The sequence below is a fragment of the Lactuca virosa genome, chromosome 8 (assembly GCF_052849685.1).
Source record: "Lactuca virosa cultivar CGN04683 chromosome 8, Lactuca_virosa_CGN04683_v6, whole genome shotgun sequence".
In the NCBI taxonomy this organism is placed as follows: Eukaryota; Viridiplantae; Streptophyta; class Magnoliopsida; order Asterales; family Asteraceae; genus Lactuca; species Lactuca virosa.
In genome coordinates, this window is record NC_136433.1 from 221786253 (window position 1) to 221813267 (window position 27015).

At 38.5% G+C, this 27015-nt stretch overlaps 2 protein-coding genes across 4 annotated transcripts; one reads left to right on the forward strand and one right to left on the reverse strand.

Annotated features, from left to right (window-relative positions):
* Nucleotides 1-498: 498 nt before the first annotated feature.
* LOC145133280 (disease resistance protein Roq1-like) lies at nt 499-3542 on the forward strand. The gene is made up of 3 exons (XM_079068221.1): nt 499-1071; nt 1844-2959; nt 3052-3542. The coding sequence occupies exons 1-2, from the start codon at nt 554-556 to the stop codon at nt 2337-2339; spliced, it is 1014 nt and encodes a 337-aa protein (XP_078924347.1). The 5' UTR covers nt 499-553; the 3' UTR covers nt 2340-2959; nt 3052-3542.
* A 132-nt stretch (nt 3543-3674) lies between these two features.
* Nucleotides 3675-7157, reverse strand: LOC145133094 (AP3-complex subunit beta-A-like). 3 transcript variants are annotated; one of them, XM_079068032.1, is made up of 9 exons: nt 6806-7157; nt 6351-6609; nt 5944-6058; nt 5547-5865; nt 5243-5353; nt 5040-5131; nt 4811-4899; nt 4342-4729; nt 3675-4276 (listed from the first exon to the last, which is right to left on the reverse strand). In XM_079068032.1, exons 4-8 carry the CDS (start codon nt 5579-5581, stop codon nt 4634-4636), a joined length of 423 nt encoding a protein of 140 aa, XP_078924158.1. In that variant the 5' UTR covers nt 5582-5865; nt 5944-6058; nt 6351-6609; nt 6806-7157; the 3' UTR covers nt 3675-4276; nt 4342-4633. The 3 variants fall into 3 exon arrangements, with proteins under 3 accessions (XP_078924158.1, XP_078924156.1, XP_078924157.1); XM_079068030.1 differs by having other exon boundaries at nt 5243-5358; XM_079068031.1 differs by having other exon boundaries at nt 4975-5131; nt 5243-5358.
* Nucleotides 7158-27015: the final 19858 nt, after the last annotated feature.

Here is a 27015-nt window from a genome sequence, read left to right on the forward strand (position 1 = left end):
TATATATATATATATATATATATATATATATATATATATATATAGAGAGAGAGAGAGAGATTTTTCTTCTATTCATTTATTGGCATGCAACTTGATATATATAAATATTTATCTTGCCGATAAAAGATGAGCAAATCTCTTTTACTGTGGTTTGCTATTGAAAAATGAGCCATCGACTAAAGAGGTATTTCATGTTCTCTTCCATTTTGATGCACCGTCCAAGTGGCGTCCAAGCCTACTGCATGCATTGTCCTCCCTATTTTCATGCATTCACACAAAGAGTAAAGGGCTCAAGCTACACACATAGCTCACCCTATTTTCTTCACCTAAGAATGTTTGACTAAAAGTTCACCAAGCTTTAAAATTAATGACTTCACCAGCTAACAATCAGCTAAACAATAGAACAAAAATTGACTTTGCTGCCAAACGTTGACTCTCATACCAAATAAGAGACATTCATCTCAGAGTTTAGATCTAAGACAACCAAAATCAGAAGCAGCGAAACTTATATTCCCGGCTGAGATCATATACACTCTTGTAATTCTCAACTTTCATGGCCATCGCCACTGAATTACCAGAAGAACAAGAAGCGGCAGGAACATATGATGTTTTCCTGAGTTTCAGAGGGAAAGACACTCGTCTAGGCTTTATGGATCACCTCTACCAAGCTTTGGTGAACGAAAACATCTCTACCTTTCTTGATGAGGAAGAGGTTGAAACTGGGGAAGAACTTAAACCAGAACTTGCAAGAGCTATAAAAAGCTCTCGTGCTTCAATAATCGTCTTGTCTAAGAACTACGCATCCTCAACATGGTGTCTGGACGAGCTGGTGATGATCCTTGAGCAACGAAGGGTCTCTGACCATATTGTTCTCTCCATTTTTTACAACGTTGCGCCTACACATATCAGGAAGCAAGAAAGTATTTTTGGAGAAGCGTTATTTGAACACAAACAGAGGATTGAGTCCGAAAAGGATGCGAAGAAGAAAACTCAAGGTGCTCATAAGTTGGAGATGTGGACGAAAGGACTTACAGAGATTGCTGATTTGAAAGGAAAAGATACAAGCGGAAGGTAAAACATTCATACTATATTCCCACAAAAGTCTTAAGTTTTGTATGGAGAAGTACAGCCAACATACATCATATAATATTGTAACCAAGTCCATTTAAATCTAAATGGTGACAAAACAAACCACTATTCTTAATTAACCATTGTGAATTACAAACCTTTCAAATACACAGAAATTTAAGAATCCAGTAGAAACCATCTGGTGGAATAAATAGCCATAAAGCACCTTGAATGTTCTCGTGAGAAAGAGATATTAATCACCACAGTTTGTGTGAGGGCATATATTCACGTGTGTATAGAGAACTGTAAAAGGAGAGAAAATCCGAGAATATATAGACAAAGGATACAATTATTTTGTCCAATGATCTCTCTCTCTCTCTATCTTTCTCTCTCTCTCTCTCTCTCTCTCTCTCTCTCTCTCTCTCTCTCTCTCTCTCTCTCTCTCTCTCTCTCTCAATCCAAAAAACCATGGGTCTTAGAGCATACCATTGTGAGATTTAGCTTTTTGCCAACAATGTACCAATTGTTAAATCCAATAATCCATGGGTCTTAGAGCATACCATTGTGAGAGATTTAGCTTTTTGCCATTGTTGGGATGAAAAGCTTCGTGGGAAACGAAGCAGTGGAAACATATACAAAGTGGCCCCACCATTTGTTTAAACTGCGTGTATATTTTATTTTAGTCCCTCTCATATTAATTAACTATTGATCAGTTTTATTTAATTTGATCTATGGGCTGATGTGTCTTGTTGATCGAATTTGATTCCTTTTTCAGAAGAGAGACGGTGGTCATTGAAGAAGTCGTGAAAGAAATTAGTACCAGACTGGAACTACACTTGCAAAGGAGAATCCCACACCTAATTTATATCATCAGTTCCTGGTTAAAACGAGGATCTTCTGAAGCTGCTGAAATTCTCACAATTTGGGGAATGCCCGGGATCGGAAAAACAACATTGGCAGAATATATGTTTACGTTGCACCACCATGAATTTGAAAGAAGTAGCTTTGTTGAAGGCATTGGAAGAAGATGTGCACAACAGACATTACTAGATTTGCAAAAACAGCTTCTTGGAGACATTCTCAAGAAAAGAAAGATTGAAGAAAATAATTCAGATCTGTGCACATCTAGGGTTGAAAAAGCATTTTCTAGGAAAAAGACACTTTTGGTTCTTGATGATGTCGATAACTTTGAGCAACTGGATGTGTTGATTGGAACAAAAGGTTTTCATCATGGAAGCAAGATTATAGTAACAACCAAAGATGGTCCCTAACAGAAAAGTGTTCATTGTTTCGTATGAAATTTCCTCCAAAACATACAAAGCTTGCACTTCATGGCTTATGTGACACTGCATCTATGAGACTTTTATGTTGGCATGCGTTTGGAAACATTGATCCCCAGAAAGGTTATGAGAAAAAAGCACAACGAGTTGCTAAGTATTGTGGAGGACATCCATTGGCTCTTAAAGTTTTGGGTAGTTCATTAATTAATGAAGATGCAGCCATATGGAGTGATGTCCTTGAAATGTTGGAGGCAAAAGGATATTTAACTGATGTACAAGAGGAAGTACAAAAGGCTCTGCAAATTAGCTTTGATTCTTTATCAGGGAACTGCAAAGAACTCTTTAAGCACATTGCTTGCTTTTTTGTTGGAAAAGAAAGAGAAGTTACAAAAACAATATTAAAGGAATGCGGGTTACAAACATCATATGGGATCACTGAGCTCATTGATAGATGTCTTCTCACGATTGGATATGATAATGAGTTTACAATGCATCAGTTGCTTCAAGAGATGGGGAGAGATTTGGTCCGCAAAGAATCACCTGATAAGCCATGGAAGCGTAGTCGTGTATGGAAACATGAGGAGTCCCTTGATTTGTTGAAAAAGAACAAGGTAAATACAACATATATAGTCATCATGAGTATTCGTTGCATTATCATCTTTATAATGAAACGCTGAATGTTTATTGTAATTTTTTTTAATAGGGTACCCAAAGAATTCAAGGTCTTATCCTTGACATGAATTTATTGTTGGAAGAGACATTATGTAGATCAATAAGTAATGTGACGGAGCATAACTTCCAAAATGATGATGTGAACAAGAGTTTTAGAGCTGCTCAACCAATCCAGATGGTCTATGAGTTCTTTTTAAGAGTTTGGTTGTTTTTCGCTCGGCTTCTCCTAATGCTTTCATCTTCCACTACTAGAAAAAAGGCTTTCCTTGACAGACATTGTTTGTCGTAAATGCCTATACATGACAGACAAATGTCTGTCATTGAAAGCCATGTCATAAAGGATAATGACAGGCATTTGGCCTGTCATAAATTTTACGACAGACATTTATGACCCACAATTACGACATACATACACGACACACGTTTTCGACATACATTTACAATTGGCTTTGTATGTCGTAATTTGTAACATTCTTGCAATTATGACAAACATTTATGACATTCTATACGACATGATTTTTGATATAGTTTTACGACATTTTGTATGTCATGGCGCTATATATATATATATATATATATATATATATATATATATATATATATATATATATATATATATATATATATATATATATTCTTAATTTGTACCGGATATTAAACAAACTAAATTACACATTTAATGTCTAATAATGCAAAATAAGATATCATACATATACAAAAATACATTCCATTACACTAACCATAATGTCAAAAGGTTCTCTTGCAATTTTGGTTTTCATTTGAATTTTGTAAGGTTTTGGTTCCGTCGGAATCACTGATTCCAATTCTGTCGTAATCGCTGATTCTAGTTCCACCTTCAGATATAATTAAATTCTGTTGATTTGGCAGTGGAATGGAATCATAGATTCTGATTCCAACATAATCACAGATTCCGATTCCACCAGAATCACTGATTCTAGTTCCACCTTCAGATAGAATTAAACTCCGTTTATTTGGCATTGGAATGGAATCACATATTCCAATTCCGTCGGAATCACAGATTCCAGTGCCACCCTCATACCTTTCGTATTCTTGTAGATTGTGATAAGCATGGTTTAGTAACGCGTGACCACTTTCCACAAGATCCCTCCTGATATGCACCAGATTGATAGCTTTGGCTAAGTCCTCCAAAACACAAGCTTCTTAACCCCGCAACTTCAAACAGAATTCCATCGATTCCAACACCGATGCTAAGCCGGTATCGGAACCTTCAAACCCTAAAATTAACCAAGGGTATTTTAGTAATTTCACATCACTCTAACACACACACACACATACACACCTGCAGGATATTGAAGGGCAGCAGAAACACGACAAATAGAAGGAATAGCAGAGGGGTCTCGGGCAGTCAAAAGGGCAGCATTCTTTTTGTAGCAATGACAGCATCAGGTCCAGTAGAGCCACCCATTGCCTCCAACAGTGCTTGTGGGGTTGATGGAAGCATGTAAAGGGTATTATCGGGATTTCGATAAATCAATCAAATCTTTTGCAGCATTTGATATGTCAATCACAACTTTACAAGCTGAAATAATTGTACTTGATGCATAGTCTCCTGCAGCTAATGGTTGTTGACTTTATCCATTTTTCCACACATGCAGATTCTTGTCACCAAATACATATGTAATTATGGTGTTTGTATCATCCAACATAAACATATGATTCACAGGACCCTAAAGAAAAGTCAAAAAAAAAAAATCATCAGAACTGCAGTAATCACTTTAAAAATGTGCATACAAAAGGTAGGAACATACAGCATCTGTGGAAAACTTAAGTAGTTCTTCTCCATCATCTAAGGTGAGAACTCTGATCTTGGTATTTGATGCAGCTAATATTTTATCATCTATCATTACAAGAAAACAAACCTTAGAAGAAAAAGGTTAAGACAATTTAAGGAACATGTGTTGGGAAGACTCGCCAGAAAAATATATACAGATGAAGAGATAAGTTTATTTGAGATTTTCATTTCTTTTAACAGTTCACCAGTTTCAGAGTTCATTTCGCATGTTGTTCCATCTATACTTATAGCACAAAGTTTACGCCCTTTGTTTGCAAAAGAAAGAGCAGCAATTCTACTGCACATGGAAAAGTTCTGAGCTTCAGGTATTACTCCAAATTTGGTTATTTTAACCATCAATAATCAGAAAATTTATGATCATATCATCTTATTATTTTTCCTAGAATACCTATGATAATGTCCAGAAGATTTCCATTTTAACTCTGCAGAAGTGGCATTAATGGTGAAGACTTCACCATCATCTGTTCCCAGTGCCACCAAACAAGTACTATTTTCTTTTCTGCGCTGAGAATTAAGAGGGAGAAGAAGAAATAAGGGATTATGGAGCTGGATATGAAACTATTAAGGCAAAAATGGAGTGTGAGAATTGAGATTTCCAATGCACTATAGAATATTCAAACATAACTCGATGGTTTTGGATCCCAAATTATATTCAATCCAATCTTTTTTTTAAAATATATTAATAAAACTACCTGCAATTCTTGAAAGATAACTGAGATTGATTCATCTGTAGCAATGGAAGAAAGGATCTCAAGTTTTAGAGATTTGACTTGATATGCATATGAAGTGTTTGTAAAGAGGTCTTCAAAATTTGGAGCAAAAAGAGAAGGCATCACTTTTGTAAAGACTTGAATGTTGCAGAGGACCTGTGTCAGTTGCAAAGGACCGGAGTTTTTTGAATCTTAGAGAAGGATGCATGCTTAAAAGTGGGACAGATACACCCGAAAGATCAATCTCTCATTGAGAGATTCATTCATGATTGTTGTTACCAACATCTTCATCCCACCTCACCTGTTGAAATGGGTTTGAAATTTAAAGAATGAAAGTATAAAATAATAAAACTAGTTATGAGGTTGACATGTGAAGTACCATTATGCATCTCCATTTTGATTTAGACCATTTGTAAGGAACTAAGGATCCATGTCACTTACTCCAGTCACATGGATTATCTTCACCTTTGAATTGACTACTCCAAATCCATAATCTGTAAGAAATGTCAAATGTCAGGTTGCATTAAATCAGGAAAGCTAATAAGTAAAAACACTAATTGCATATTCCAAAACGAAGTATGTGTTAGTAGTAACTAATATCCATATTAACGATATTAAGGAGTATCTCCAATCTAGCTCTGTTATTACTCATATCAACATGAGTTTTCTGAGTAATCAGAGATGAAAAATTATCCATTGCTTCATCACAGGCCGAGATACTACTGGAAATGTAAGGATGGTTGAAAAGAAGTAGAGTGAAACTGTAGAAGGTGATTGATTGTGTACCTGTTGATGACAGCATCTACGATGATTTGAATGGGATTAGCATCGTTTAACAGATGGATGATTTCCATTGCGTGTTTGAATATGCGAACAACCACGAGATATTTATCATTGTTTCTCCCATGAATCATGAGAGAGTTGGTTAATCGCTCCACAATTGGGCATTGAGCCTTCCTGAACCTCCTTGCTTGGTACCTTCCAGTTGTGTGAGGCATGTAGATTGGGTGCTTTGATGCAGTAGCAGTACAGAAAGATCAGGAACCTGTTTACAGAATTCGCATATTATTCTAAATCAACCAGATCAAGATTGATTTTCATGAGCTAGAATCACAATACATTGAGCTTAATTTCACACAACCATTGAAGAAATTAACAGGACGCACGGATACTGAAACACTTTACACAAACAAACATCTACTGATACCGGTGAATTTGGATTAATCGGTTAAGAAGATAACCTGAACGTCATCGTAGGTCCAGCGGTTAAAAAGCAAGATATCGCTGCGAGCCATCCCGTCATCAACAATAGGTACGACGACCTCCATTGCTTACGATTCTTACTCAAACTATAAAGCAAAAGCCTTTGTGATTCACGAATCGGTGGAAGGAATGACAATGGCGTGACCGGTGGGGTAGTGGAAAGTCGGCGAGTGGTGAACGAGGATGGAAATAGCAAGGCAACGAGTTGATTTCTTGAGCGGGGCAACCCTAATCGATCGATGCTTTCTTTGATTTGATGGAAATGGTGAGGTGATTTTGAATGGTAATACGAGATTTGAGGGTATCACCGTGTCTGAGCCTTCCAGTGAATTGTTACAATAAGAAGCCCCACCAATCTTACAATGTACGATACTACCCTTTTATTTCTCTTTTATTCCCTTTTCAGTCCCTTGAGATATGATATATTCTTCAAAGGAAGATATATGGAAATATGAGTTGCAAACGTGAATTTCATCGTGACCCAAGTTTAGTCCTTTATTTTATAAGTCATATCTTTTTTTGGAACATTTCTTTGTGCATTGTTAAAAGAGTTAAGTAATGGATCAATATAGGTTCGATGTAAAAAATGTAACTTTTTATTTAGTTGACTGTGTTGGATATATATTAAAGGATTTCAATATAATTTAGACAACTTATGGACCATCCTCCATCTTCATAGTAGCTTTTTTCGTTTTACATATTTTAAATAGATAGTCATTTTATCCATAGGATGGCACTCGTAGCATTCTCCTTACATAGTCAAGATAGTCACCGACAACTATAATTAAAACGTAAAACTTTTTTTTCTTCCTTGCATCTTTTAACAAATAAGGACTATATAGCTTCTATCAAACTTTATCAAAAATACCCTGTATTAAAATTATATATCCATCTAAGATAATATCTATATAATAAATTATTCTATATTATCATAAAAATTTTAATTATTCCTAGATTTCTTTGGATTTAATTTTAATTTTCAAAAACATTTTTCTATTAAGTTACATTATGTATCCTTTTAATTTTAACTTTTTCTTGTAATATTAAAGGATAAAAAGCAATTTAATTTACTCTTTAAAACACGACATAAATTAATGACAGACATTTCTGTCTGTCGTGAATCATTGAAATTTTACAATATATGACATAAATTTTATGACAGACGTTTATGCCTGTCATAGAACTGCTGTATGTCGTAATTCGTCTGTCAAGAAAAGCCTTTCTTCTAGTAGTGAAGTCTATCATTAGACGGTTGCTCAGGTGCTAGTGAATTTCTAATGCGGATGAAGGATATGGAGTCATATGCATCTTCCTCTTCTGTTGGAGAATTTTTAGGGAAAACTCCAAAATCATTTTTGCTACCTTCACTAGTAACCTTGTCGCTTAAGGGCAATAATTTATCTAATGAATCCTTTCCAAAGGATTTTAGTAGCATGTCAATGTTGAAGAGATTATATCTAAATGAGAATCCAATTGATTCCCTACCTGATTGTGTGAGAAGCCTTAGCAGGCTTGAGATACTCGTTGTTGGAGAATGTTGGATGTTGAAGTCGGTATTGTGCTGATAGAACCCCTTGAGAGGGTTAGGCTCCAAGAACAGAGGTTGAGAAGAGAGACAACTTTGGGGCAATTTTTTGTGTTTAATTCCAACTTCTAACATTACAATTTAAAGGAAAACTAACTACCACTAAGCTAGTAAATAGGACATGCGTGCAAAACAGAAAAACGTCAATGCTTGGGTGGAGCACTAGCTCCCTTATTGACTCAGAAAGAAAGAACTAGTCTTCCTCCTAAAACCATGCAATATGCTTTGACTCCTTCTACTTGTTCAATCCAGAAAAAGGGTTGGTCTTTTGGTGGTTCTCTTGGGCCGATGTTTCCCCACTAGGCTTCCCAAGGTTGGACTAGCTGAAGTGGTCTTGTGGTCTGTAACAGTTGCCCCCTCCTTGACAAGGAGATCGTCCTCGAACTCTTGCAGTGGTGGTTCTTCAAAACAAAACTCTGGTAGAGGTGTTGGTTCAGGACTTCCATAGGCTTGTCGTAGTAAGGAAACGTGGAATATTGGATGGACTCGTGAGCCGAATGGAAGTGCCAAGCGATATGCCACCGATCCAATGCGTTCTAGGATTTTGAATGGGCCAAAAAATCTTTTTGCTCAGTTTCTTTGAGGCTCTTGCTTGTACCGATTGTTGGCGATAGTCACGCAGGCGCAAGTAGACCATTTCTCCCACGTTGAATTGTTTGTCCGTGCGATGACGATTTGCTAAGTCTGCCATGCGTTGTTGGGCGCGGTGTAAATTGTCTCTTAGAAAGGATCTTAGTCGGACCTATCGGACAACTTGGCGTCTACTGCTATGTGCCTGGATTGGCCCGGTTTGTATCGGTTGAGATCTGGAATCTGTCGTCCATATAGCACCTGAAAGGGACTCATTTTGATGGCGGAATGATGAGTGGTATTGTACCAGTATTCCGCAAGGTACAAGTATTTGTTCCATGTGTTAGGCTCGTCACTAGCAAAAGCACGCAAATAGTTTTGTAGGCATCTGTTGACAACTTCAGTTTGTCCATCTGATTGAGGGTGGTAGGCTGTGGAATACTTTAAGCAAGTTCCTAACTGTTAGAACATTTCCTTCCAGAAAGCACTGAGAAATAGTGGGTCACGGTCTGTAATGATGGGTTGTGGTAGGCCATGAAGACGGTAGATGGTTTGAAGGAACAAAGTAGCTAATGTGTTTGCTGTGAATTTGGTGGGGAGTGCAAGAAAATGAGCAAATTTGGAGTCTATCAACCACAACCCATATGACCGTTTTTCCTGCTGAAGGGGGTAAATGGGTGATAAAGTCCATTGAAATATCGTTCCAGACTTGTGTGGTATGGGGATGGGCTGAAGTAACCCATATGGTTTATGGGTGGGGTACTTTGTTTCTTGACAAGTCTTGTAGTCACGAATAAAGAGTCGGACATCTGTCTTTAACTTAGGCCACTGAAATGTAGATGCGAGTCGGCGAATGGTTGCTGCGACACCTGAATGGCCTCCCAAGGGTGTTGAGTGATATTCTTGTAACAGGCTTTGGCGGATGTGAGTGTCATCTGGTACAAAAAGTTTGGTGTTGTTGTAGATTAAGCCATCATGAATGCAGAAATTGTTGTCGCTATTATTGGTCACCAAGGTAGCAATGAGTTTTTGACCTGTCTCTGTTTGATAAAGCTTTCGGAGATCAGAGACCCATATTGGCTGAGCAGCGGATAGGGCTAGTAATTGAACATCTTCTCGTCGGCTAAAAGCGTCTGCTACCTTATTTTCTTTACCCGGTTTGTAAAAAATTTCAAAATCAAACCCGATGAGTTTTGTTGCCCATTTGTATTGTTCCGGGGTTTGGACCACCTGGGATAGAAGATGTTCCAGGCTTCGTTGGTCGGTGAAGATACGAAACTTTCGGCCGAGTAGGTACTGTCTCCATTTTTTACTGCTTCGGTAATGGCAAATAATTCGCGGACATACGCTGATGAATTTTGCATCCGGGGGCACATCTTTTTGCTATAGAAAGCAATTGGTTTGTCATCTTGGGACAAGACTGCACCAATGGCAATAGTGGAGGCATCTGTGGTTACGTCGAATGGTGTGTTAAAGTTGGGAAGTGTGAGGGTAGCTAGTGATAACATGGCTGTTTTGAGGTTTTCAAACGCTGCTTGTGCTTCTGCTGGCCACGTGAACTGCTTGCTTTTGAGAATATCTGTGATTGGCGCTGCTAGTTGGGCATAGTGGCGGTCAAAACGCCTGTAATACCCGGTGAGTCCAAGGAAACCGCGTAGGGCGGTGAAGGATGTGGGTGGCGGCCATGTCTGTATAGCATCTATTTTCTCAGGGTCTGCTGACACTCCATTGGCAGAGATGATGTGGCCTAAGTAGGCGATTGTGGGCACCCCAAAGGTACACTTTGATTGCTTCGCATAAAGCTTGTTCTTTGCCAGTGTGTCCAATACATGTTGCAGGTGTTTGTAATGCAGTTCCGTGGTGGGGCTGTACACCAATATGTCATCAAAGAAAACAAGTACGTACTGGCGCAATACATTCCGGAATATGTCATTCATGGTTGCTTGGAATGTGGATGGTGCATTCGATAACCCAAAGGGCATTACGAGGAATTCGTAATGTCCATCGATGGTGCGAAAAGCTGTTTTGTGTGTGTCGGCTGGTGTGACTCGGATTTGGTGGTACCCGGCTCGAAGGTCGATCTTGGAGAAGATGGACGCACCATGTAACTCATCGAGTAATTCGTCAACGGTGGGGATTGGGAAAAGGTCTTTGATGGTGATGGCGTTGAGAGCTCTGTAGGCAACACAAAATCGCCATGTGCCATCCTTCTTTCTTACTAGTAGCACCGGAGACGAATAAGGGCTTTGACTCGGTTTGATTATCCCATCGGTAAGCATTTCTGAAATCAACGATGTCATCACTTGTTTTTGATAATGTGGGTATCTGTAGGGTTTCACATTAACGGGTGCAGCTGTGGGTATCGTTGGTATGTGGTGATCTTGGGATCGTGAAGGTGGTAGGGATTTTGGGTTAGTAAAGATTGAGGAGTACGTTTGAAGGAGATGGCTCAGGGTAGGGTCGGTGATTGGTGTTGGTGGTTTAGGTGTTTGTTATGGGTTGGGCTCATAGTGGAAGTATATGGCATGCAGGGATGATATGCTTTCTTTACTGAGTAGGGTTTTCAATTGTGGTGTGGATACCGAGTAGGAGTTGGGCTCCCCACGTAGGGTAATGGTTTTTGGGCCATGCTTGAAGGTGATTTGGGGAATGGCGAAGTCTGCTGATATGGGTCCTAGGGTACGCAACCATGCGACACCTAGGATAAGATCTGCACCTGCTACTGGTAAAATAAAAAAAGGAATCGTGAATGGAGTTTGGTCGAGTTCGACCTCCAGGTTAGGGCAGATATACCGTCGCATTTTATGTGGTCTCCGTTGCCTACCATGACTGGAAATTCTGAAATGCTTTGACTCTCCAGTTTGAAGAAAGAGACAATTCTAGGTTGAATGATATTATGGGTGCTGCCACAATCGATCAAAACGGTGACCGATCGATGGCCAATGTATCCCGTAAGGTGCAAGGTTTGTGGAGATGAGAGGCCAAAGAAGGCTGCGGTTGATAGAGAGAAGAATTGGTGGTCTGGTGTCTTGGTGGCCTCTTCGTACTGATCAACTGATTGTTCGCCGTCCTGGTCATCGTTGTCAACGATTAGCATGAATTGTGGAGGGTTGCATTTGTGGCCAGGAAAGTATTTCTCTGGACACTTGAAACACAATCCTTCAGCTCGCCGCTTTTGGAGTGCCTCTGCTGACAGGCGGGTGAAGGGTAATGGTGTTTTGTTTGTGGGTGGGGTGGGCAGTAACCCTGTAGTGGGAGTAGTTTTTGTGGTGGAGAGGGTTGTTGGTGAAGGTGTGGTTGTGTAGGTGGAGGTCGCAACAGGGTTATTGGAGTAGTTGCGAGTGTAAGGAAAGCGAGTTCGTGATATGCTTAACTTTTCCTCTACTAGTTTGGCTAGCCCGTATGCTTGGTTCAGGGAGGTGGGGTGGAGGAGCGCCAATTCGTTCTGAATATCTTGGCGGAGGCCAGACAGAAAACAATTTAGGAAAGCATCTTTGTCAAGGCCGGTCACACGATTGCTTAGCCTTTCGAAGTCTGCTTGGTACGAGGCAACGGTTGTTGTTTGGCGTAATTTGAACAAAGCTGCCTGGTGGTTCTCGTAAGTTGAGGGCCCAAAACGGAGCTCGAGGGCTCTACAAAACTCCTCCTAGGTTGTGATTAAATCATTGGTAGCTTGGTGTTTGTACCATGATAGTGCATCTCCTGTGAAGTAAAAGACCGATAAGGCAAGGCGCTGGTCTGGTGGTATAGCATAGTATTGAAAGTAATTGTTGGCTTGAAACATCCAGTCGAGTGGGTTAGTGCCATCGAAATTTGGGAGTAATATTTTAGGTGGTCTAGGTTGGTGATCAATGTGGGGAGGTTTGTTTTCTGTTTTAGGCTGGTGGAGTGATGATGATGGCTTTTCTGCAGGTTTTTTGAGGGTAGCGATGAGAGCATTGGTTTGTTCATACTGGGCAGTTAACTGTTTCATAATGATGTCCAGCTGAGCGTGGGTGGTAGATTGATTGGCTGTGGAGGTGGTGACCAACTGAGAGATGCTGTTGACCATGGTTGCCATGGAAGTTTCTAGTGTTGGTGTTTTATCAGGTTGGGCGGCTGAGGAAGATGACTCTGGTTTTGGAGGCATGGTGAGGACGAATCAATGAAAGCACCAAATGATAGAACCCCTTGAGAGGGTTAGGCTCCAAGAACAGAGGTTGAGAAGAGAGACAACTTTGGGGCAATTTTATGTGTTTAATTCCAACTTCTAACGTTACAATTTAAAGGAAAACTAACTACCACTAAGCTAGTAAATAGGACATGCATGCAAAACAGAAAAACGTGAATGCTTGGGTGGAGCACTAGCTCCCTTATTGACTCAGAAAGAAAGAACTAGTCTTCCTCCTAAAACCATGCAATATGCTTTGACTCCTTCTACTTGTTCAATCCAGAAAACGGGTTGGTCTTTTGGTGGTTCTCTTGGGCCGATGTTTCCCCACTGGGCTTCCCAAGGTTGGACTAGCTGAAGTGGTCTCGTGGTCTGTAACATGTGCCCTCCACCTACAATCAAATATTTGTCTACTTCAACGTGTTCGTCACTTATTAAAATAACATTCCCTCAAGAAATGTCGTTACCACCAGGTGTGTATTACATGAATGCAGAGTCATTGACCGAAATTGAAGGCATAATATGTAGACAAATCGACTACAATAAATAATCGATAACTTCAAGATCGAAGTATAAAACCCAAATATCACGATAGCGATTCAACGGAATATAAAACTATTTGAATAATCAACCAAGAATAAATCGAACGATAAAAAGAAAAAACACGCGATATTTACGTGGAAACCCAAATCGGGAAAAACCACGGGCGGAGGAAGCCGAGAACCAATTTACTATAATATTCAGTGTTTACAGAGATAGAGGAAAGAAAAACAAATATATCAAATATATATTTGTATGAATATGAGAGAAAAATGAAGATGTAATTTGAGGTGTGGTGTTTTTAATAAGCTTGGTTTCATTTCCTTTTATAGGCAAATAAATGTATGAATTCAATTGTCTATTACCATCCAAGCTTGACAAACATGCTACCATCCATTCTTGACAAACATGCTACCACCCATTCTTGACAAATTAAAACCACATGTGTAGAATGGTATTCTAGAAATCATCCAATGTTGAAGTTTGAAGGAAACTTCCACAATCTCCACCTTGACTTCAAATGAGACAGGATGAAAAACTTTAACTTGCACAATGATCATGCAAAACAGTTTATCAACAGCTCATCATACTCCAAATCTCTATAAGAATCTGCAAACACCATATGAGAAAAAATTGATTTCGAAAAGTAAATATACTTCCTCCACCATGAGCCTATCAGGCTCAAATGCGATCTGAAACACCCACCAAATCCAAACATGCTTTGAATTTGGCTATTGGAAGACTTTTAGTGAACATATCAGCAGGATTATCATTGGTGCTGATCTTGTTTACTGTAATATCGCATTTAGCAATAACATCTCTGATGAAGTGATAACGAACATCAATATGCTTCGTTCGATCATGGAACATTTGATCCTTCGTCAGAAATATTGCACTTTGATTGTCACAAAAAACAGTGTTAACAGATAACTTGTTTGAAAGCTCACCTATCAATCGTTTCAACCAGAGGGCTTCCTTCACTGCTTCCGTAGCAGCCATGTATTCGGCTTCAGTGGTGGATAACGCTACAGTAGATTGTAACTGCGCTTTCCAGCTAACTGCGCAATCACCCAAAGTAAACACGTACCCTGTAATCGATCGTCTTTTATCCAAGTCCTTTGCATAATCGGAATCCACATAACCAAGTACTCCATTATCGGTTTTTCCAAACCGCAGACATAAAGAGGAAGTACCTCGCAAGTAGCGAAAAATCCATTTAACAGCAACCCAATGCTCCTTTCCTGGATTCGCCATGTATCTGCTCACCATGCTTACCGCATATGACAAATCTGGACGTGTACAAATCATAGCATACATAAGAGATCCTACAGCGCTGGAGTATGGTACCTTTGCCATGTATGCTATATCTTCTTCGGTGGTAGGACTTAAGGCAGATGATAGCTTGAAGTGGGCTGCGAAAGGAGTGCTGACTTCTTTTGCGTCATGCATATTGAAACGGTGCAGAACCTTCTCAATGTAGCTTTGTTGAGAAAGGTATAGAGTTCTTGCACTACGGTCTCGCACTATTTCCATTCCTAGAATTTTCTTGGCAGCACCCAAGTCCTTCATATCGAACTCAGCATTCAACTGGTCTTTTATCTTTTGAATCTCCTTTATATTCTTCGCTGCAATTAACATGTCATCCACGTATAAAAGTAGATAGACCATTGAACCATCGTCACACTTTTTGTAGTAAACGCAGCTGTCGTAGGTGCACTTTTTCAGCTTGTGACTGGTCATAAATGAGCCAAACCTTTTATACCATTGTCGAGGAGATTACTTGAGGCCATAAAGAGACTTCTTCAATTTGCACACGTAGCTTTCCTTGCCAGGAGCTACAAAACCTTCAGGTTGTTGCATATATATCTCTTCCTCAAGCACACCATTTAAGAATGTTGTAGTAACATCAAGTTGCTCTAATTCATAGTCATGAGAGGCAACTAATCCCAACAAGACACGTATTGACGTGTGTTTCACAACCGGAGAGAAAATGTCGGTATAATCGATACCTGGGATTTGACTGTAGCCTTTGGCTACCAAACGAGCTTTATATCTTGGTTTGTCACCAGGGTGGATAGCCTCCTTCAACTTGTAGACCCATTTGCACTTAACTGTCTTCTTACCCTTTGGAGCTGGAACGAGATCCCATGTGCCATTTTTCTAAAGAGATTCCATCTCCTCGTGCATGGCAACCATCCACTTATTAGAATGTTTGGATTGAATGGCCTCGTTGTAGCTTGTGGGCTCCAGAACAGACTCAACTTCATTGGCAACTGTAAGTGCATAAGCGACAGAATTGGCTTGAACATATCTCTTTGGAGGTACAATCTGTCTGCGAGGTCTATCTCTTGCAATGGAGGGACTGTGAGGTTGGCTTGGAGCTTCGGCTGGCTCATGAGAAGAGGAATGTTGATTATTCGAGGGTTGAGAAACCTCGACACCTTCATGAGACTGGTCCTCGAAAGATGAATTTAAAGGAAACTCAACCTCCACTCGAACTTTGTCTTTTTCCGAATTTTCATTTTCTCTGGTCTGAATGTTGGAGACAGGATGAAGCATGGCTTTTTCATCGAAGGTCACATCTTTAGATGTCAAAACCTTGCTTAGCTCCGAGCTCCATAATTTGAACCCTTTAACACCTGTCGGATATCCGAGAAAGACGCATTTAATTGCCCTCGGTTCCAATTTACCGTTATCAACTCGGGCATATGCTGGACATCCAAATGGAATCAATTTCGTGTAATCAGCAGGTTGGCCGGACCAAAGCTCAAATGGGGTCTTCGTTTGAATAGCACGAGAAGGGGAACAGTTGATAATGTAGCATGCGGTTGAAGCGGCCTCGGCCCAAAAAGACTTCGGAAACTTCGAATGAGATAGCATGCATCGGACCTTCTCCATGATGGTGTGGTTCATACGTTCCGCTACGCCGTTCTGTTGTGGTGTATGAACTACGGTGCGATGCCTCGTAATTCCTTCCCTACGGCAATAGGAGTTGAATTCTTCAGAACAAAATTCCAGTCCATTATCAGTACGAAGGTATTTCACTTCAAAACCTGATTGCTTTTCAACCAATACTTTCCAATCTCTAAAAGTTTGGAATACTTCTCCCTTTGACTTCAAGAAGAACGACCATACCTTTCTTGAGAAATCGTCAATGATCGTGAGCATATAAGAGGCTCCACCTTTCGATGTAACCTTCGCTGGTCCCCATAAATCAGAGTGTATGTAGTCAAGTGGCCCTTTCGTCGTATGTTTGCCACCGATAAAACTCACTCGCTTCTGCTTTCCAAATACACAATCTTCACAGAATTCAAGTTCGATTGATTTGTGCTCCCCGAGCAACCCCCTTCGACTTAGTTCATTCATACCATGGTATGACATGTGAGCGAGCCTGAGGTGCCATAGACGAGAGCGATCAGCGTTGGAGAGGGATTTAGAACATACCGAGACTTCGCCGGAGATAACTTGCCCATCCATAATGTAAAGGTTTGCGGATTTTCTAACTCCTCGGATGACCACAGAACCTTCCTTGAAAATATGGAGTTTCCCGTCTTTGCCAACAAACTTGTAACCTTTCTTCTCGAAAGTACCGAGACTTAGTAAATTTCGCCTAAGACCGGATACGTGCTTCACATCTTGAATCGTTCGAACAACGCCATCGAACATACGGAACCTGAGTGTACCCCATCCAATAATACGACACGAAGTGTCGTTATCCATTAGAACGTGGCCTTCGTTAACCTTTTCATATGAATGAAAAACGCTTCGGTTGGAGCTCATATGAAAAGTACACGCTGAATCACTCGTGGTCATTAAACCGTAGTCTGAAACGGATAGAAGCTCGCCATCGGAACCAGTTTCGGCAACATCGGCTTCAACGGTGTTATTGGTTGTTTTTCCCTTTGCGATTGCCTTTGCTTTCTCCTTGTTCTTTAACTTGAAACATTCATCGATCAGATGTCCCTTCTTGTGGCAATAATTGCAATACTTGCAATTGGCTTTGGACTTAGATCTAGATCGGTTTTGTGAAGAGCTACCTCTCTCGTTAGGTCTCCCTCTGATGTTGAGACCTTCGGCTTTAGAATCGCTGCTACTGTTCCCAACTATCTGCTTCATCTTTTCCTTTGAATCAAGAGCAGTCATTACCTCGTCAAGGACAAGAGTGTCCCGAGAATAGATAATGGTGTCACGAAAGTGATCGTAGGAGTCTGGGAGAGAAGATAATAAAAATAACGCCAAGTCTTCATCTTCGTATTTGACGTCCATATTCTCCAGATTTCCTACAAGCTCTTTAAAGGTAGAGAGGTGATCAGACAAAGAACTACCTTCACCCATCTTTAGGTTAAAAAGTCGTTGCTTCAAGTGTAGCTTGTTGGGCAAGCTTTTCGTCATAAGTAGCTGCTCGAGTTTTAGCCAGAGAGCCGCTGCGGATGTCTCTTTCAACACATCTTGGAGAACGTCGTTAGAAAGATGCAGACGGATCTGCGACGACGCCTTCAGATCTTTCATCTCCTTTTCCTCAGTCGACCAAGTTGCCGACATTTTCTCCATTCCTAATAGTGCTTTGTGGAGATCCATTTGGATCAACACATCTTTCATCTTTACTTGCCAGAGAGGGAATCTTGTGTTCTTGTCAAGTAAAGGAATATCGTACTTCATCGATGACATGGTTGAAAATAGTTTTTTACGAATCGTTATCGGAAAACCCTAATAGCTCTGATACCAATTGTAGACAAATCGACTACAATAAATAATCGATAACTTCAAGATCGAAGTATAAAACCCAAATATCACGATAGCGATTCAACGGAATATAAAACTATTTGAATAATCAACCAAGAATAAATCGAACGATAAAAAGAAAAAACACGCGATATTTACGTGGAAACCCAAATCGGGAAAAACCACGGGCGGAGGAAGCCGAGAACCAATTTACTATAATATTCAGTGTTTACAGAGATAGAGGAAAGAAAAACAAATATATCAAATATATATTTGTATGAATATGAGAGAAAAATGAAGATGTAATTTGAGGTGTGGTGTTTTTAATAAGTTTGGTTTCATTTCCTTTTATAGGCAAATGAATGTATGAATTCAATTGTCTATTACCATCCAAGCTTGACAAACATGCTACCATCCATTCTTGACAAACATGCTACCACCCATTCTTGACAAATTAAAACCACATGTGTAGAATGGTATTCTAGAAATCATCCAATGTTGAAGTTTGAAGGAAACTTCCACATAATAAAATTTCAAGATATAGCAGAAATTGATGACCAGATATTATGTAGTTTGGGGTGGAGAAATTTACAACAGGTGAAAGATCAGAAGATGCAGATATGGGATTCACACAGATGGTCGCATTTAAAGAATCTCCCAGTCCAGGTATTCTCTTTCTTCTGCTCTGTTTCTATGGATCTCACAAACACACACACACTAATATGCATAAAATTCATACAATGTGATGTTTTAATTGCAGATGGTTTACGAACTTGGAATATTTAGCACATGTTTTCCTGGGAAAGCAGTTCCCGATTGGTTGCCTCATAAAAGCAAGGGTTCATCAATATCAATAGCCATGCCATCGTCTTCAATGAATAAAACGATACAAGGAATAAATATAAGCTTTGTGCATACACTTTCAGGAACAAAAAATGAAATTAGTCGTTTAAGAATAAAAGTACAGAACGTGACAACAAATCGCACTTGGAGATTACTTACTAGAACATTTTAATATTCTTTATTATTCCCTTTTATTTAAAGGATAGAATTTCATCTAAAATATAAACTAATTTTCAAAAGGTACACAGTTAATTCTAAAATATTTTTCCATTTCCAAATTTTAATAGGTAAACTAATGGGATTAATTATTGCTCCTTAACATTGAATATTAATGGACTTGCAGATCATGAGGGTTTGTATTAACTGTGGGGATAATTCAGAAAATAAGATGTTGGGGCATTTTCGGAAGTTTTTTTATTTCATAATTTTTCTTCCAGTTTTTCTGTATGAGTAGGATTCTTTTAGACTTAGTATGAATAGGGCATGACATTTCTTTGTATTTAATTAAGAACCAAGTTATTTCCAGCAATTAATACTTAGGCTCCAGGTATATTATCCTCTGTTTCCAGTTTTTTGTCCCCTGTTCATCCTCTCATCTTTCTTATCTATTCTTTTGTTTCTTTGCTCCTGTCATTATATTTCTGGTATAGATGTGTCTACTCCTATTCCCAATAGTTTAGATGCAGTAAAGAGAAAAGACCATTGGATATCACTGATATAGAACTAAAAGGCATATTTGGTGTAGGTGAAAACCCGGTACCTTTTTTCTTCCGTACTCAAATATTTTTATCCACGAATGTGATTAAAATTATTTTAAGTGTTACGCCCTGTTTACAGATTTTACAGAGAGCGAATAAAGACTTAACTTTTTATAGACTATTGTCATATGGCTTCAAAGTTACGTCAGAATTTTAGGTTTCAATGTCTTTAATACCTTAATATCATATTCAATAGATCAAATCAAAGTAAATAAATGTAGGAACACTATTTGAATTCCACTTATCAAATGGAAGCTAAATGTTTTGGGACAATTTTTCACAATTCGAATACCTTTACTTCTTTGTATTATAATGTTGGGTACACCAAAAGACGCCAATTGAAAAATCCAGCAGAAAATGCGAAAAAAAACTATAAACAAGGATAACAAAAAAGTAAGAAAATGCAAAATTGTAAATTAAATAAAAAAAGTACATTGCTATTTATTGTAGTCAGCCCGATCAGGGGTGAAATGCTAGAAATAGTAATGTACTTTCATTTGTTTGATGTAGCATGATCTTTAAAAAATAAAAAAAAAAATAAATCACCCAAATAAAAATATGAAATAGAAGAGTTCTCTAGAAGTACACTGCACTGTTATTTCTGAAATAACAACGTACTTAGCAAGTACATTGTCATTTTTATACAATGCTAAAATTAATTTCTATTGAATTTTTTATTGTAGCATCAAACTTTCACTTCTCCTATTCTAACATTGTACTTTGTGTATGTTCATTTGATACTATGTGCTATGCAAGTAATACACCTAGTAGATACCCTTTGTGATATGCCCCTTATGCCCCTGACACACATACATATACAACCACCTAATGGAGTATTTCTCCCATGTTGGAGCACTTCAACTTTGTGCTATCTGGGAGCAACAGCTACCTACATAAAAATACGCCTAATTAGATTGTAACTTTTTCACCCAAAAAAAAAAAAAAAAAAAAAACCTGAACATCATTGGTGTTAATAAGTTGGAAAAGAATAAATGATGTGACATCTCCATTTCTTATTTCCAGTTGTTAATAACAAATGAAAAAACTTATTAAGTTATTATCTTTCCTTCTTTTTCTTTTCCCATCTGTGGATATGCTTATTATAAGAAACCTTATAAAGAAAAGAAAATTAGATACTACAGAGAACCAAATGGGCCTTAAAGAATAAGATCCTCCTAGCTTGGACATAGAAGGGCAATATGACTGGATTACAATTTCAACCTCATAAAGATCTGTTAAACGTTCTTTTAGAAAAAAATCATAAAGGAAGCAACATTTGGATTTACCATTAACAAATGATAGAAATTTTCAAATTTGAGGCCTCGGTATTACATCGAGCAGCTGGTGGACAAAATTTGCAAACCAGTTTTATTGGACTCAAAATCACAAATAATAAAAAACGTACAAAAAATAAAGAAAGAACGGATCCAATGGCACATACATTGGCTACTTTATCCTTCATGTAAATATATTTTTCGAATTCTGCCATTTTAATCAGATCTTGAAACTTTTGTACAAAAATGAAACAAAAACTAAATACAACATTTTGTCAGACTATTAACTGAGAAAAATATTTACAATTTCATTATTTATAAAATTCTAACACAAACTCGAGCTCAATTTGATATAGTGTTATCCTTCCAAAAAAAAAAAAAAAGATACATTGTAATTTATTCACTCCAAATTTGCCAAAAAACATACCTGCTGTGGTGGAAATTAGGTAGTATTTATATAAAGAGAACATGCCCAGATTTCATACATTCTGTAATAACCTTCGTTCCCCTCTACCTTTATCCAGAAATCAAAGATGGCTTACCATCATATGGAAAATTTAGTATCAGTTTTAAAATCTTGATTCTGTGTTTCAAGATATTTCTCAATTCCCTTGCTTATTTGTTCTCATTTGTTTCTAATGCATAGACAATGCATGCTAACTGTTTGTGGAAATGCCCAAGTGAAACTAATCTGGGATTTTGCATTTTTTGCTATGAGTTAAGGTTTTCATATGTATGAACTGCATATCAATGAAGCATGATATTACTTAAATTCCATTTTTGATCTTCATGGAGTTATCTTATGTTTGGAACATTCTTGCTTTAGAGCCTGGAAATGAGAGTAGTTTTGTTCTTCTTTCCAATCTTTATGCTTCTGGTGTAATGTGGAGTGATGTGAGAGAGTGGAGAAGGAAAGAAAATATTTTGTTCAAAGCATCATTCACAGCATAACTTTATTGGTACTCTTCATGTTTCTCTCTCTCCAATTTGACCAGATTGGAAGTTTTTACTGGAGTTCCTCAAGAGTGAATATTTTGCAAATCTTTTCTTTATTCTAAATATGAAGTACTGTTTTAGTTAATCCTGTTGGGGATATATAATAACTGAATACTTCTCACATGATATCATTTGATGGGAAGAAAATATAAGCTGAGTTTCTGTTGCATCATGAAATTTTCAGGTAAACTATATGAAATGTTATTTTGGATATATACTACAATGCATTCTTTTTAGGGTTAAATTGCAATAAAGAGCAATGTACTTTGACTTCATTTCTAATTTGATAATTAGACTTTATAAATCGTCTTCCAAAAATGAATCTTTGATGTAAATTTGAAAAACTTATAAAATGATGAGGTAGTTTGATGATTTTACTACCTATTTTCGAAAGTTAGGTGATTTTGGTAAACATTTTTAAAGTTTTGTGATCAGGGAGGTTTTACTTGAAGGGAAAGGATAAAAATATACTTGAGAAGTTGATTTATCTTTTGATTTCTTTTATATATTATTATAGTTTTTTTTTGGGATAACTATTGAATATTAGCTAACTAACTCAAAAGTTTAGGCTAAAGAAGCCTACAAATGCAAAAGATGCCGAAAATTAAATGCATGAATTTGAATACACCATGAGTAATCAGTGGTAAAAGCTTGTGTGGATACTAGGAGTCCTTAGAAGAGGGTTCTGTATAGTTTTAATAGTTAGCACTAACTAGAGCTTCCCCTATTGCTTTTTAGCTTTGAAGCATTTGTCCGAAGTTGACCTAAAATACCTTTATGGAGCAACATATATCTGCACAGTGATATTTATTCTAATGTTTTTTTCTTAAACTAATTTAATGGACTTTTTCAATTTCAAGCTTTGAAGTGTAGCATTTGGTCTAAATTATTGTGCCAAGGAGCACTTATTATGGACACCTGCCACAAAAAGTATGTATCCTGCACATATCATATTAAATTCTATTTTTTGACATATAATTTTGTTTGGTATTGAGTAAGTTCTGAATTTATATACTTCTTCCAGCCTGATTAAGGTTTAATCATATATAACTTTTTTTGTTTAAAGTGATACTTTTTTTTAATAAAAAAACTCATTAACTTCCAAAGAACTTTTAATAAAAGTAATATAATTATCATTGTTTTAGAAAACTAAAATTGTATTTTTTTTAATATAAAAACTCATATACTCTCTCTCTCTCTCTCTCTCTCTCTCTCTCTCTCTCTCTCTCTCTCTCTCTCTCTCTCTCGTATACCACACCTAGAGCATACACACCTCACAAACTCCTAGCTACTGAGAAGAACATTAGTGAGAAAAGGTAGGAGAAATCAAAGCTAGGAAAGTCAGGACATCAACAACTCAGAACCCTACGCTGTTAGTGATCGAGAATCCAAGCAAATAAAAGAGATAGAGAGAGAGAGAGGTTGATATCGTGACAGAGATCAAGAAGGGAAGGGTCGTTCCAGTTGGTCGATAGTGGGGAGAAGAGAGGTTGCTTGGTGGTGTTAATCTTGGTTCAAGTAAGCATCCAAATTCATTCAATTTTCCTTCCTTTCTTGTGAACTTTCATCGAGAATCATCATCACCATGGCTACCATGGCCACCATCGTCGACCACCACTGGCCACTATGCAAGATTGGCAGTGGGTGGTGCTTCGTGTTGGTAGCTTTGAGTCTTTATATCCTTAGTAGAAGCATAACCCCCCAGAAAACTCATGATTTTACCATTCTAGCATTGCACTTTGAATTTCACTTTTAAACAACATACTTTGGGTAGTGGTTTGAAATTCAAGGTGACAGTTGGACTCAATACATTGTATCCACTATTAAGTCATTGGTTTCCAACTTTGGGGGTCGTTTAATGATGTATTAATAGGCTAAGAACCAAATTAACCCAAGAAGACAAAGTTGGGAAATTATATATTTTGCTCGTTTCTGCCATATTTTGCAAAAATTATAGAAAGATCATGGAATATCGGAATTGAGCTAGCCAGTTCCCAATGTTCAGGTTTTTAGTCTAGCAGTTCCATGATTTTTTCCTTGACCGGTTGATGAATCTAACTAGGGTGAAAATTGTAATTTTCACTTATTGGTCCGAATATAATTGCATTGATATATGCTATTTTGTAAAATTCATAGTAAATCATAGAAAAATAAGTAGGCTTAGTGTAATATATCCATTGATAGGTATGGAGCTGAAATATATGAATATGTAATAACATTCTTGATTGACTGGGTTTAAGGGGAGAAAAAATGGTCTTGAACAAACAGTTAGTCTGATACTTTTCATGTTGTGTCAGATGCCTATTATATACTATTTGGAATTTATACCAGTATTGTAACACTCTAATTTTTCGTATAAATTTTTCAATTTTAATTCTTAAAATATTACTCATAAATCCACATCATCACACAAATTGTAAGTTATTATCAAGACAACATCGGAGTATCCCAAAATCCTCAAATCTCCATAATCCGACGGATGTGTACAATCGAGCCTTCGCCTTCCCGAAATCTACAGAAGTACTTGAAACACATATCACACAACACTCTAAGCACGAAGCTTTATGAGTTCCCTAAAATACCACACACAAATAATTAGCCTCTCATGGCTATATATCCATAAGGACCCTTTGGTCATGTGTCTCAGTGAAGACCCTCCGGTCTCACAGCTCAGGTTGGACCCTCCAGCCTAGTATCTCAGTGAAGACCCTCCGGTCTCACGGATCGGGTTGGACCCTCTGGTCAATAATGCACAGGATAACATACAACATAAATGTAACATCCGTCCCTCGAGGTATTATTTAAATTATGTAAATTAATATTTCCTTTGGACTAACACTTGGACAATGGACCCTTTTTGGAGTGGACCTTAGAAAATGGGCCAAGAAGTTGGGCTGCCCATAAGCCGTACGCTGGGTGTAACCTGGCGTATGCGGGGTGTAGTGGCCATTGGATTCGAAGGACTCGGGGCGTACGCGCAGCGTACCAAGAGGTACGCCCAGCGTACGCGGGCAGATGTCAAACCCTAATTTTTAGGGTTTAAGACATATAAATACCCCATTATAGCCTCCCTTTTGGCCTCCTCACCTGTCCCTCACCCTCAGAAAACCCTAGTTCGTCCCATACTCCATTGCTTTGTGTGCTTGACCTTTTTGAGTTCATTTTGGTGAAGAAAGGCTTGGAAGAAGTGAAGAGAAGTTGGAGGAAGAAGCACTTGAGTATCTTGAACTCAAGGATCTAGAACAAGTTCATCTTTTGGCACCCAAAGGAGGTATAAAGCTCCTATATTTCCTCTTAGAAGCTTAGATCTAGGATTTTGAAGATTTTGACCTTTTTAGGTCCAAAGAATGGATCTTGTTCATGCAACTTCGTTTTTGAGCTTAGGGTTGCCACCCTTGAAGCTCAAAGTGTTCCATTGGCAGTAAAGTTGCAAGCTTTGAGGCCTTTATGTAGCCATGCAAGAGATCTAGCCATTTCCATGAAAGTTTATTGCTATTTTTAGTGTTGGGCTCATTTGGTGGGTTGTAAGCCACCAAGTGATCGACTTTATGGGTTAGGACGAAGTATTGGACTCAAATCTGTAGTTTGGACGTTGTGTCTTAAGGGATTAAGCAGTTTTGGAGAAAAGGGCTTAACAGGAGAGTACGTTGGGCGTACACGCTAGTACGCGCAACGTACACGTCATTTCAGAAACATGCGCAGCGTAAAGAAAGGTACGCTCAGCGTACGCTCAGTCAGTGGACTTTTTGTTATTGGGCCTCGGTTTGGGCCAAGATTTGGACATAGCACTAGTTGGGTCATGATGGGCCTTCAGAAGTCAGTCAAGGGCCCAAGGACTAGTTGGGCTTGAGAGGAAAGCCCATTTGAGGAGTTGGGCCCAATTTAGAAAATTGGGCCATTTGGGGACTTAATGGGCTTTAATGAGTTTGAAAGGACTAGAAAGGATTGGGCCTAGGTCATGGCCCAAATTAGTTAAAAAGGGGTAAAACAGTCATTTTACCCTTAGAAGGATTTCAGTTTTTGACTAAGTATTTATTTGGTCATAATAGCCGGAGAGTAGTTGGAGCAGCGGACAGAGTTACTTTGCACAAGTTTTTCAGCAGCCAGATTGAGAGGTGAGTTTTCCTCCAGTAGGAATGGGTCTAAGGCACCAATTCCGACCCATTTATGTAGTTATAGTATGTCGGGGTTAGCCCAATGCAGTTTATATGTTTCCAGACTTCGGTCTGATGTCGGGGCGGTCCCGAGAAGTAGTTATGAATGCTTGATGTCTTTGTGATTCATGCATGTTATATGTTATGTGTTATGTGTTCCGGGCTTCGGCCCGATGCCGGGGCAAGCCCGATATATGCTAGTTTATATCTTATATGTTATATGTTCCGGGCTTCAGCCCGATGCCGGGGTAAGCCCGATGCAGTTTATGTGATTATGTTATGTGTTTATGATATATGTTATGCTGTGTATGTTTCGGGGTAAGCCCGATGCCGGGGTGAGCCCGATGCCTGATGCGGTCGGATGTCGGGGTGAGCCCGATGCCGGGCAGGAGTCCGATGTCGGGTTCGTCCCTATACAGTTGGGAGTAGTCCCAAAGTTATGCTATTTTTTATATGTTATGTGTATTGTATGTGGTAGTTTGGGGGAGCTCACTAAGCTTCGTGCTTACAGTTTCAGTTTTGGTTTCAGGTACTTCAGCTAGCAAAGGGAAGGGCTCGGGATGATGGCATGGCACACACCACAATCTTTTTGGCCT